At 49.2% G+C, this 13,898-nt stretch overlaps 1 protein-coding gene across 3 annotated transcripts in view; it reads right to left on the reverse strand.

Moving 5' to 3' along the window:
- Nucleotides 1–13,898, reverse strand: part of LIMD1 (LIM domain containing 1) — a 79,064-nt gene that overhangs the window by 32,921 nt on the left and 32,245 nt on the right. The window contains exon 1 of one of the 3 annotated variants that reach the window (XM_059879880.1): nucleotides 2,050–9,571. The exons of 1 other annotated variant lie outside the window; for it this stretch is intronic. In XM_059879880.1, the coding sequence (XP_059735863.1) occupies nucleotides 2,050–2,062 (13 nt within the window). In that variant the 5' untranslated portion in view covers nucleotides 2,063–9,571. Of the gene's footprint in view, nucleotides 1–2,049; nucleotides 9,572–9,625; nucleotides 9,728–13,898 lie in introns of those variants that run through there. One more of the 3 variants, NM_001193163.1, reaches the window with a different exon arrangement.

A 13,898-nucleotide genomic window follows, 5' to 3' on the forward strand; every position in this document is an offset into this window, starting at 1 on the left:
GATTTATATGAAGAACATACAAAGAACTATTAAATGTAACAATAGAAAGACAAATAACCCAACTAAAAATGGGTAAAGGGTCTGAATAGATTTTTTCCAAATAAGACATACAAACAAGCCCATGAAAAAAACGCTCCACATTACTGGTCATCAGGGAAATGCAAATCAAAACCACACTGAGGTTCAACGTCACACTCACCAGGACGGTCAGAATCATTCAGATATCACAGGTGCTGGCAGGAAATGTGGAGACATTGGAACATTCAAACGCCGCTGGTGGGAATGTGAAATGGTGTCACCACTTTGCAAAACGGTTCCTCAAAAAGGTGAGCACGGAGTTACCGTATGACCCACCATTTCCACTCCTAGGTATCTATCCCGGAGAACTGAAAACAAATATGTCCACACAAAAACACGCACAGGAATCCTCACAGCAGCAAACGGCCAAAACGTGGAAAGGAGGATCCACTGACTGATGAATGGACAAAATGCAGTCCATCCGTACAATAGGCTATTATTCAGCCACGAAGAGTGATGAAGTTCTGATACACACCACAGCGTAGTTGACTCTGGCTAATGTGATGCTAAGTATTAGCAAAAGAAGCTAGTTACAAACGACCACATACCTACGAATCTATTGATATGGAACATCCAGAATAGGCAGCTCTATAGAGGAGAGGTTGCTTAGGGCTAGAGGGATGGGGGTGGGGAGCAGGGTTAAGTGCCACCGTTATGCCCCCCGATATTCCCTCAGTGCTAACTGTATGCTCTGCCTTATAGTAAAGGTGGCAGATCAAGGGAAAAATCAAGATCAGTTAAACACTGTCCCCATTCTCCCAAAACCAACCTCAGAGGGGGAGGCACAGACCCTGCAAACAGTTTCAATCTAATCATATTTCCTCACACCCAACACAGGTATGGTGCTCCTGAGATGGACAGGATGCCTGTACCCGAGGGGCCACACAGAGACTGCAGTGGAGGACACCGCTCCAAGAGCGATGAGCACCTGTGGGGATGAAGCGGGAGACACAGGGGTAGGAAAGGGGTGGGTGACGTTCAGTGCGGCTGGTGGTTCCCAGGGACATGAGGTGGAGGAGATGGTGGCAAGAGAGCGGACGAGAAAGGGGCTGGAACCACGTGGAGCAATGTGCTCAGCGTCAAGTAAAGGAATCAGACTATGATGTTATGAGAAGAAGTGGCTGAGCTGGGGAATGGTCCCCTCGCAGCTGTGCTCAGAGGCCAGCTGTGTGGATAGGGCTGGGCAGGGCAGCCGACAGGACCTGAGGCGGTTAGGGGGAACAGAGAGGGTCTTCCCCCCGTGGGGGACCCAGACAACCAAACCCCCCAGTGGTGGCCACTGCTGCCCAAACTCTCTGCCCAGGCATTGGATCTGCCAGACTCCCAGGCTGGCCGGGGCCCCAGCGGTGCCTTGAAAAGCCAACCACAGGATCCACGCCTGGCCCCCGTGGTGAGGGTTCTCTTCCCCTTTAAACCTTAACTGGCAGGAAGGTCACACTAGCTTTGAAACATCAAGTCAACAGAATCGTATGCGGCAGATGCTTCAGAAGACCACAGGGCGATGAGGAAGGAGCGTGAGACATACTCCTAAATGGGAGAAACAGAACATAAAAGCAAGCGCCAGGATGACTTCTGAGCACTTAAAATGCGGCTAGCGTGACTGAGGGATTAAAACCTTTATTTCATTTTAATTAACGCAGTTTCCATTTAAATAGCCACATGTAGCTGCTGACTACCATACTGGACACTGCAAGTCTCTACTCCCCAAACCATAGTTCACTTATCAGTAAGAAACAATCAGTACGTTTATTGTTTTTAGCACTTTATACATCACAAGGGCAATATAGTCACACTGTAAAAAAAAAAAAAAAAAATACACGTGGGAGAAGAAAATCACCCGTAACCCCCAAAACAAAACAAATAATGTCAGTTCTGGAGAATCCTGCAGACAGAGCAGCCTGGCAGCCTATGGTCCATAGGGCCGCAAAGAGTGGACACGACTGAAGTGACTTAGCACGCACGCATACTCACGCGGGTCTGTCATCCCGGTACTATCATCAGGCCAAAATCTGGGCGCCCAGTGGCCCAGTCAAGTTGACACATAAAATTAACCATCACAGGGCCAGAGTAGGGGACAGAAGTGTAAAAGAACATTTGAGAGATGGAATATTTGAGAGAGAGGAGATGCTGTTAGCAGGATGAGATCACCAAGGAGACCCAAGCAGTGATTGTGATGGAAGCATAAAGCTCAGTTTTCTGTAAAAGCTCTCACTCCCTGGGATTCTGGCACTCACTGCAACACTGTGTGTTAATTAGGATGCAGTGAGCCCCGCTGCGTGTCAGAGCATCCTACACTCTGCTTTTAGAGTTGAGGAGACCCTGGGTACCACCAGGGCTCACCTTTGGTCTGGTTTTACTGAGGGAACGGGTGCAGATTTCCACCCCAACCATGCGTGTGCAAGTATCAGGTGCTTGTAATGCGGATGTGGCAATTAATGACACAGGTCGCACTGGAGTTACCCTCACAACGTGGCTTAAAAGTCCCAGACTCCTTTCGTGTCCCAGGCACAAAGAAGCTGACGCCTTCCCGCTGTCGAGGACATCATGGCCTCGGAAGGCAGCAACAGAGTCTGCTCTGGGAAACCAAGCCTGCTCCCAATTCTGCTGCATGCAGCAGAAGGGGATTTGCTGGAGAGGGACACGTGACTCTGTGACGACGCGCAAAGTAAAAGCCTCTCCTCTGACCCGCGCAGCCCTTTGCTCAGCTCTGTCTATTTTGGTGGTTTCCTGATTCTGCCCTCGCCCACTGGCTCCCTTTGTTATCTGCCCACTCTCCCTTTCTCACATTCTTGATCTTCAGCTTTTCCCCGAGATCCAGCTGACTCATTCAGCTCACGCGCCAATGCTGAATGTGATGAGAAATATCGGGAATGACTCAGCAGCTCAGAAAACTCAGGGATCAAAGGGCCTAAGGAGGAACAGACCTCTAATGAAAGCCCTTAATCCATTCCTCTCCTATGGGTGCATCATACCCGCTAACGAATTCTGACTCCCCTATTCCAAGTACCAGGCCACTCCTTTGCATTCACACATTGAAAATATCCCCGAACCCAGTCTTTGCTGTCACACAGCACCCAGGTGGAACTGAACCTGAGATGTCACGGCGAGACCCCGTGTCTCTCTAAGCAGAGCTCATTAGATACAGTGGCTGCGATCAAGGGCTGTGCGTCCACACGGTCCTGGTTTCCATTGTCAACCAGGTTATTTAACATCAATATAACTAACCAGAAGGAAACTCAACTTTCCAAGCCTCTGCTCATCCATGAAATGAGAGTAATAACAATGCTGAACTCACTCGGGGTTGATACGCTGATTCAGTGAGCAGGGGGAGGGCTTGGGGCAGGGGCAGGCCGACAGTAAGCTAGAAAGCTTACCTGTGAATTACTTATAAATACTGAGATGACTCTTAAGAAAGCAGACCTGCCATGAGTTAAAGAGAGACCTCCCTAATTCAGGCTCGACTATTTCAGAGTCTGGACATCTCCGAAAGCTGGGTTGGTGAGGCGGCATATACAAAGTCAATGAAACATCACTTTGCCAACAAAGGTCTGTCTAGTCAAAGCTATGGTTTTTCCAAGAGTCATGTGCAGATGTGAGAGTTGGACCATAAAGAAGGCTGAGCACTGAAGAATTGATACTTTTGAACTGTGGTGCTAGAGAAAACTCTTGAGAGTCCCTTGGACAGCAAGGAGATCAAACCAGTCAATCCTAAAGGAAATCAACCCTGAATATTCATTGGAAGGACTGATGCTGAAGCTGAAACTCCAGTGCTTTGGCCCTCTGATTCAAAGAGCTGACTCATTAGAAAAAACCCTGATGCTGGGAAACATTAAGGGCAGGAGGAGAAGGGGGTCTACAGAGGCTGAGATGGTTAGATAGTATCACTGACTCGACAGATATGAGTTTGAGCACACTCCGGGAGCTAGTGAAGGACAGGGAAGCCTGGCATACTGCAGTCCATGGGGTTGCAAAGAGTTGGATATGACTAACAGAAACGAAACACCCTCCAAGGACCTTCTGGTACTTTAGCTGTGAACTTCCTGGTGGATAAATCATCAGTCTCTGATTTATTCACTAAGAACCTCTGTCCCACAAATCTGGGCTTATTTCTAGTTGTTTCATTTACTCAAAGGAATGGATTGGTACTTTCTAGTGTCCTCAGTTCAGACTCTAGCCTATAGATGACTCTATAGACTCTAACTCTATAGATAGAGTTCCCCAGATGTTTAGTCGACAAGTCATGTCTGAATCTTTGCAACCCTGTGGACTGGAGCCCACCAGGCTCCTCTGTCCATGCGGATTCTCCAGGCAAGTATACTGGAGTGGGTTGCCATTCCCTTCTCCAATGGATCTACCTGACCCAGGGTGGAACCCTAGTCTCCTGCACTGGCAGGCAGGTTCTTTACCACTGAACCGCCTGGGAAGCCACTTTCCCAGGCGGGGTCTAAATAAAGGTGTGAGACCTCACCAAACAACCCCTTCACTACCTTCAGCAAGCATGGACATTTGGGTTTTGGCAGGTGGGATGGGCAGTGGCACACATTCTTAGTTTGGCTGTGTATCTTCCCTCAGGGATGGTTGGCAGATCACAATGCATGCCTCCGTCCAGGAACACAACACTCAGAGTCACCTGCTCTGGCCATGACCTGCACACCTCAGCCCTGTCCCAGGAGGGGACCCCATCCGCCCTCCTCTGAGCTCAGGCCCACACTGGGCATATTCCTCATTGGCCTTGGCACTGCCTGCCCCCAAGACCAGGGCACCCTCATGGTCCATGGGCTTCTGGACAGGAGCATCTCTTATCTAGTCCATTATTTTCTAATCCACACAAAATCCCTACTGAAAAATAGTAGGGGCTGTGAACCAGGAAACTGGTTTCACCCATGATTCCAGGGTGGAATTTATTTAGTCTTTACAAGATGAACAAAAGCTTACTTTCTGGACCTAAAACAGCCTGGGGTGAGGACACAGAGTCTGGACTTCTCTCTGCCTCATAGTTTCTTCTGGAAGGTGCCAAGGAGACTTCACTTGACTCCACAAGCCCAGCAAACTTTTTCTTCCTTCTTGTTCAGCCTCTCTCGAGCCCCACACAGGCGCCAGCTTCTCCTCGGACTGGCCACTTGACACAAGGTGTCCAGACACGCGGCATGTGGCTGCCGGCCAAGGCCGTGCCCTCCCTCCACCCAACTGTGCCCACAGCTCCTGAGAGCATCCAGCTTGGGTGGGCAGAGCCCGTTGTGGGAGAGGGAGACCCACTGCACACATCTCCATGGCAACCAAACATACCCACCGCTGGAGGAGTCTGTTAAGAAAGAACTTTAACAAACCACATAAACGCCCACGCCTCGTGCCCTGAAGGCTTGCTTCTGGGAACCAACTCCAAGGAAACGACTCAGTAGAGGGAGAAAAACACACAGGCACAGAGACACTTGCTGGAGCCATGTGTAATGTGCGCGTGTGTGGCTGACTCATTGGTGTGCAAAGCAACGCTACTCCAATACAAATTAAACCAACAAGAAACCCCAGACGTGCCCTGTGCCATCAAACTGTCGAACGGCTCAGCTGACAACCACGTAACTATTAAAATTATTAAACATAAAACGATTTATTTTAAAACTAGTAAAATGACCACTAACGTAACGAATGTAACGGTGTAACTAACAAAATTATCACTGTTATTACAAAGATGACAGACATGGGTGAATGTATGCCACAACGTTAAATCGGAAAGGATACAATATCGGTGTACAAGACAACTCTAAAAAATGCGTATAAATGTGGACAAAATCTAGAAGGGAAAATACCTGTTAGAGAATGATAACAAGACGGGTTTCTGTCTTTGAAACTTTTTGTGGCTGTCATGTTGTTCCCACACTAAAAATGAACTAGACATTGTTGCCTGTTGGCAGATGGAGAACTTCCACCATCCAGAGGCAAGAGGTTTGTCTGCGTGTAGACACCTTGGGATAGGAAGGCGGCTACGGACCACATGACCAGGCAGCTTGTCCAGGACTGGCTGCTGAGCACCCCAGAACTCACACGGCAGCCACTGGCCCTTCTGTCTCAGTGTCGTCCTCTCCGGGGTGTGCGAGAGGGATAGAGGCCCCTCTGACAGGCCCTTTCTGTTGCTCACGAAGGGAATAAATTGTCTGAACCTAGAAGTAGCTCGTTTTATCTCTAATGGTCAAATCTATCAGGCCTTGGCCTTGCCTTGTAAGTGCGTGAGAGCTCAACAAGATGCCAGCATTATGTTTCGATAAAGTATCAACAAGACCCAAGAAGCGAGTGTGTGAGAGTGCAGGTGTGTGCACGCATGTGTGTGTACCTACAGAAAAACATCACAATGGTGTTTCAAGCCAGATTATTTTCATAAACGAAATGAGGAAACAAACACACACACAAGTATGGAAAAAAACACACTTATCACATACACTTTAACCAACCAAACACATGTTCAAGGCTAACCTAATCTAGATTTAGAAGCCATGGATTCAGCTCAAACGCTCAGTTTTCAGCCTCTAGAAAGGCCCTTCCCCTCTCTGACCCCATTTTTCTCTTCCACCAACAAAGTCGGGGATGGAGCGGATGAGCCTGGCCCCTGCTGTGCTGCGTCCACACGCCAAGGCTCATGGAAACACACTCGAAGACCCGCAGAGCCAGGATGCGGGACACCCTGGCACCACCTTCCGCTGAAAGCATTCACCGGCAGCAGCAAGTTAACTGAACAAAGTTAACCACTGCTGGCGTCCACGAGAAGCTGCTCAGGCACGTGCCTGGGTCTCCAACCGCCCCCTGCAAGTGGGGAGGAAGCCGCGTGTTTACCCACAACAGGAGTGCCACCACACTCTGTCCTGAGGCCTGGTTTGCTGGCACTGGAACTGCAGAGAGAGTGGTTCATGGTTTATGTGAGAAGGCAGGGTGTGCCTAGTTCAGGAGAAAAGGCTCCTTCCTGCTCAGAAAACACGGAAGGCTTCCTGGGGGAGGAGGCACTGGGGCGGGTGCTAAAGGCAGGACTGAATTTAAATGCCTGCAGTGGGTGTGGAGAGGGGTTTCCAGGGGCGAATGTGGAAGGGAGAAATTCAGTCAGACTGTAATAAGAAAGTAGGAAGCAATGAAACAGAGACAGACCACAGGGCCTTAAATGCGAGAGCAAGCACAATCCCAAAGCAGCTGTCGTCTCAAGTGTGCGTATCTGCCTTCATTTCAAAATAAACTGATTGAGGAACTGCCAGCTAGTCAAGCGGCCACTGGCGGAACCAATGGACTCAACAATAGCCTTTGGCCCCCAAGGACTTTCTAGTTCAAATGGTAATTGCTTGAGGTATAAACACAGCCTCTGCTCAATATTTATTTTCTCTTTTCCTGGAAGATAGAGCAAATATCAAGAAACAGTGGCAGGAGCCAAGAGTCTGAGATCATTTTTAAAAGAAGGCATGATCACAACTCTTTAAAAATAAGACAACAACACAGGTCAAAAATTTTATTTAATTCATCAATTAATGAGAGACCAATAAGATGTGATTGGCTTCCCAAGTGGCTCAGCGGTAAAGAATGTGCCTGCCAATGCAGGAGATGTAAGAGATGTGGGTTCAATCCCTGGGGTGGGAAGATCCCCTGGAGAAGGAAATGGCAACCCACTCTAGCATTCTTGCCTGGAAAATTCCATGGACAGAGGAGCCTGGTGGGCTACAGCCTCTGGGGTCTCGAAGAGTCAGACATAACTCAGTGAGCACGCACACACAATAAGGTGTTACACCTGGGAGACAGGGAAGAACCATCTAGATGCGGCCATCAGAAATGCTGACGTAAATTGCTTAACAGATGCCGAAACTGGTCAGTCGCCACCAGACACAGTTTGCAGAGCTGTGGACAAGAACCACAGGCTTTGCCATCAAGATTTTACAACTTACGGCTCAAAGGCAAGGAAAGGCCCAGCGACCCAGGGAATCTGATAACCAGGGGAGTCCTACATTCCCACTGCGGATGCTAGGAGATGTGTAATCCATCTCAAGTGAAGTGAAGTGAAAGTCGCTCAGTCGTGTCCGACTCTTTGCCACCCTATGGACTACACAGTCCACGGAATTCTCCAGGCCAGAATACTGGAGAGGATAGCCTTTCCCGTTTCCAGGGGATCGTCCTGACCCAGGGATCACACCCAGGTCTCCTGCATTGCAGCCAGATTCTTTACCAGCTGAGCTGCCGAGGAAGCCCAATCCATCTCAAAGTCTTTCACAATTTTCCCTACAAAGGTGAATACTGATCAAGGTGGAACCTCTTAGGCACGTGTTTTATGGAAAACCTAGTGAGGATGAAGCCTGAGGCTGGGAACCAGGGCTGTGTCGTCAAGACATGGCAGGCCCATGCCAACCCAGGGAACGTCAGACTGGGAGCCCCGAGGCTTGCAAGGGCTGTGCCACAATCAGGTGACAAAGACCCTCCCATTTCTGGAGGCTCCTAAAATGAGGAGCCGGGCACGAATCCCAGGTGCTCAGTCTGGCCATGCCTGGGAGTCACCTGAGGAGCTAATAAATCTCTCACGCCCCACTCTAGAAACCCCAGACCTAGAGCTTCCGATTGTGCTGGCCAGGGAAAGGCCATAGCATCACTAGCTTTCAAAATCTCTCCACCTCCCCAACACCACCCCAGTGATTCTAATGAAAAGTCAGGACTAAGGACCACCAGGCCAGACGATAAGACCCCTTTGTCCTAGACACTCTTTGGGCTTTGTTGTAATGTCTTCTTTTAACTGACGGCTGTCAGCCTCAGGGCAAAACTGGAGAATGTTGGCAGAACATTTTTCAAAAATGCTCCTCAAAATTAATCTTTGGTAGATAGCATGAAACAAGCATAATTCATGACTTGGTCAGACTTGACAAACAGCCTCCAATGTGTTAGAATCTTCCACTGTGTTTGCCATTCATTCAATGAGCAGTCTGAGCTGAGCACAGGCCTGGTCTCCTGATTTGATGTTTTAGGCATAACGTCCGCAAAACAATACAAAAATACCCAGAGGTGTTGCTAAGAGGCACCCACACATATTGCTAAGAGGAACCCACTGGTGTGTCGCGTGCATTCACACACACACCCACACTCTTCACTCAAACAGCAGCCTCCAGATGAAAGATCAGGGCAAAAGAGCTAAGAAGGGACCCCGCTTCACACTGGGGTAACTGCTGAATCACCTTTTGGTTGGCTAGTCCCCACAGTGAGGGAGATAAATGACAAGAGGGCAGACAACAGTGAATCCCAGCACTCTCCTCCCGACTCTTCTGAGACCTCTGATGTTATTAGGGATCGCTCAGCTACACCAGAGTGGGCGCCAGGCAGTGCCTGGTACTCTGATGGGCCTTAAGCTAACAGTACCAGCCCCTCTTCTAGAAGACGCTGTCCTGCCTTCCCGCAGGACCACGCAGAGACATGGGCCACATGTCTCCTGGAAGGATGCTCTTCCATCTCCTCCTTTCCTCACTCCTCCTGTTCCTCACCCTGGGCCCCCCACCCCTCCACACACACACACACACACACACACACACACACACACACTTACTGCAGGCCGCACAGGTGAAGCACGCATCGTGGTAGAGGTTCCCCATGGCCTGGCAGGCCTGGCCAGCCCCAAACACCCCCTTGCTGCATTTCACACAGGCTCCTGCAAGGGAAAGAACACAGCAGTGAGTGGGGAGAGAAGCACTGTAATGTGAGTCAATAAAAATCAATGGACAAAAGCAAGATACCCAGCCCTCCCCACAACCAGCCCATCCCCGAATCCTGGGGGTCACTCCTCTAGAATGTCTCTCTCTCTCGCTCTCTCCCTCCATCAGTCTCTCAACTGTCAGTCCTTTCCACTGCAGGAAACAGCCCCGGGCTCGTGTCCATGCTCCCTCCACAGCAGCGTGTTAATGCTCAGAAAACCTCCACTTCTTCCATCTTCTTCCTTGCCCAAAGCTTTCACAGGCTCTCACCGGGGACTTCCCTGGTGGCCTGGTGGCTAAAAGTCCTCACTCCCAATGCAGGGGAACCCGGGTTCAGTCCCTGGTCAGGGAACTAGATCCCACCTGCACCAACTAAGACCTGGTGCAGCCAAAAAATGAGTATTAACTTTAAAAAGGCTCCCACCGTTACAAGGCAACGTCCAACGCTGCACCGTGATTAAAACAGGCCAGACGTGCAGGCTGAGTGAAAGTCGCTCCGTCGTGTCGGACTCTTTGCGACCCCATGGCTCCTCTGTCCATGGAATTCTCCAGGCCAGAATACGGGAGTGGGTAGCCTTTCCCTTCTCCAGGGGATCTTCCCAACCCAGGATCGAACCCAGGTCTCCTGCATTGCAGGCAGATTCTTTACCAGCTGAGCCACAAGGGAAGCCCAAGAATACTGGAGTGGGTAGCCTATCCCTTCTCCAGTGGATCTTCCCAACCCAGGAATCGAACCAGGGTCTCCTGCATTGCAGGCAGATTCTTTACCAACTGAGCTATGAGGGAAGCCCAGTATGCAGGCTGGTCAACTTCAAATTATTTCCTTTAAGTCTCAATGAGAACCACCAACGGGGAACTTACTAACCTCACTTTTTACAAAGAGCGATCAGGCCCCCAAACCCTAGGTCCGTCAGACTGTACGACCAGTGCTCCTTCCTGCCCCCACCCTGGCCGCTGGGTCTCAGCTCCTGGCCTGGGCTCTGGGCTTCCCTGCCTGCATCCCACTCCCACCCTCTGCTCCCTTTATGTGGTCTCTTACGTGGACCAATCCACATTAAGGGGGGTGTTGGGGTCTCCCTCCCAAAGAACTCCCTCATTATAGTCAAATGAAAAAAAATTACAATTATGTAAATAATGTATGAATTTTTAAAAAAGATTCAGGAAAGAAATACACCAAAACTATAAAATTATGACTGATTTCACTGCTTTGCATTTTCTGTATTAGAAAAAAAAAATCCTACATTGCTTTACAGCCGAAAAAAGTCTAGTCTCAAAAAGTATTTTGTATCTGGTTTTTGTTCTTGGCCACGCTGAGCAGCTTGTGGGATCTTAGTTCCTTGACCAGGGATTGAACCCAGGCCACGGCACTAAAAGTACCAAGTCCTAACCACTGGACTGCCAGGGAATTCCCCTGGATCTGTGTAAGTGTATTGTATAGTGTTAAAATTTTTTGAGAAACTGATTATATACTTATATACAATTTATATATAAATACAAATAAACATATGTAGTTTTTCCAAAATTTAAAATATATACAAAAAGGTCCTCTAGGCTTCCCTCGTGGCTCAGTGGTAAAGAATCGGCCTGCCAATACAGGAGACATGGGTTCGATCTGTGGTCCAAGGAGATCCCACATGCTAGGTGGGCACCTAAGCCAGTGAGTCACAACTACTGAGCCTTGCTGTAGAGCCCGAGAGCCACAACTCATGAAGCCTGTGTGCCCAAGAGCTGGTGCTCCTCACCAAGAGACGCTACCGCAATTAGAAGCCCACAGACCGCAACTAGAGAAAGACTGCTCAGCGACGAAGACCTACCATAGCCAAAAAACAAAACAAAAAAACTCCCCCAGCATTCAAAAGGGTAACCAGGGGCTCAGCCAGCCTTTTGTGGCTCTGTCCAATCTGTCAGGCTGTTCTCAGGCTGCAAACTCACAGCCACATTCTGCCTACAGGGCCAAAAGTCCTGTGTTTCAAAGTTCTTATCATTCCAAGCTGATAAACTACATCACCTCCAAAGGAAGTCCAAGCTGACACAGGCTTCATGAAATGAAGCGCACCCGCTCCAACCCCACAAGTCCACAGAGAACGCATAAGTCCAGAACCCGCACACCACTTCACCAATGCTCCCTGAGGAAGCAGGTGCGGCCGTCCGTAAGAACAGTCCTGTGTCAGCTGAGAAAACCGGCTCCCGAGAGAATTCGCTGTGCACAGCTCTAGGGGATCACAAGTGGTGGTTATTTGTCGTTATTCTGTTTCAACGTTTTATTACGAAAACTTTCAAGCATGAAAAGAAAAATGGAAAAGAGTCCCATGTGCCCATGACCCCAGTTCTACAATCGTTGGTACTTTGCTGCCCGCCCCTCAGTCAACCCTGCAGTCCAATTCGTGATGCATTTCGCAGTAAGGTGCAGTGAGCAGTCCGCTTCATCCCAAACACTTCAGTCTGAATATCATTAATAAGAGTTCATTATTTGCTTACAGTTATCTTTTTAAGATAAAATTCAAACAGTGAAATGCACAAACTGTAAGTCTATCACCCGATGAGTTTTGACAAGTAACCTTTGTAATGTAAACCCAAAATAAGATACAGAACATTTCCAACACCCCCGCAAGTTCCCCAAGGTGCTTCCCTTCCATCTTCTCTTACTGGCTATGAAATTACCTGTGTATGTGTGTGCGTGTGTGTGTGTGTGTGTGTGAGTGTGCATGCAAACACACATGCAGGATGAAACTACTGGACAGCTGGTATTTCTTTACCTCGCCAACAGCATGATAAACTTGAAAACTCCAAGGAACTCAGAGGCATCAGCGTGTATTTTTGTCTGATTACTTCATATACAACGTAGGCTGCTCAAGTAAGTCAAGGACTACATCTATTCTGGAACTTCCTTGGTGGCCCGGGGCTGAGACTCCACAGTCCCAATGCAAGGGGCCGGGGTTCAACCCTTGGTCAGGGAACTAGATCCCACATGCCGCAACTAAATAGCCCACATGCGCAGTCAAGACCCAACACAGCCAAGTAAATACCCATCCTGGGCAAACTGCATTCCTTTGCTGGCACACTCAGCGCTGCCTCCAACGAGCAGGAAGAGTGACGAGGGCAGGATCCTGCTGGCACCACTCCTCTCTGGGGCTGCTAGAGCAGGCTCATCCGTCCAGAAACCAGCAGTGCTGGCGGCTGCCGCTGGGAGCCGGGGCACCGGCCACTGAAGCAGGTGCGCCAGGAGTGTGTGCGGACATGGAAGCAACAGGGCGGGTGTGCCCGGCACTGGACACGCCTACTGTGCTGTGGCAGGTTCCTGGCTCCCTGGGCACTGGCCCGTCTATCCTAGTGAACTGGGGGCACCTTCAAGATGGGGGCCACATTGACTGTGAGCTGGTGCAGCCACTGGAAAACAGTCTGGTGGTTCTTTAAAAAAACTAGAAGTAGAATTACCATATGATCCAACAATCCCACTCCGGAAAAGACAAAAACGCTAATTTGAAAAGATACATAAACTCCAATGTTCAATTTACAATAGCCAGACATGGAAGCAATCCAAGTGCCCATGAACAGATGAATGGATAAAGAAGTGTGTGTGTGTGTGTGTGTGTGTGTGTGTATACATAGGCATGCATGCATGCTCAGTCGCTTCAGTCGTGTCCAACTCTGCGACCCCATGAACTGCGGCACACCAGGCCTCCCTGTTCAGCACCAACTCCTGGAGTTCACCCAAACTCATGTCCATCAAGTCGGTGACGCCATCCAGCCATCTCATCCTCTGTCATCCCCTTTTCCTCCTGTCTCCAATCCCTCCCAGCATCAGAGTCTTTTCCAATGAGTTAACTCTTCGCATGAGGTGGCCAAAGTATTGGAGTTTCAGCTTCAGCATCAGTCCTTCCAAAGAACACCCAGGACTGATCTCCTTTAGGATGGACTGGTTGGATCTCCTTGCAGTCCAAGGGACCCTCAAGAGTCTTCTCCAACACCACAGTTCAAAAGCATCAGTTCTTCGGTGCTCAGCTTTCTTCACAGTTCAACTTTCACATCCATACATGACCACTGGAAAAACCACAGCCTTGACTAGACGGACCTTTGTTGGCAAAGTAATGTCTCTGCTTTTGAATATGCTATCTAGGTTGGTCATAA

This window comes from Bos taurus, chromosome 22 (assembly GCF_002263795.3).
Source record: "Bos taurus isolate L1 Dominette 01449 registration number 42190680 breed Hereford chromosome 22, ARS-UCD2.0, whole genome shotgun sequence".
NCBI lineage: Eukaryota > Metazoa > Chordata > Mammalia > Artiodactyla > Bovidae > Bos > Bos taurus.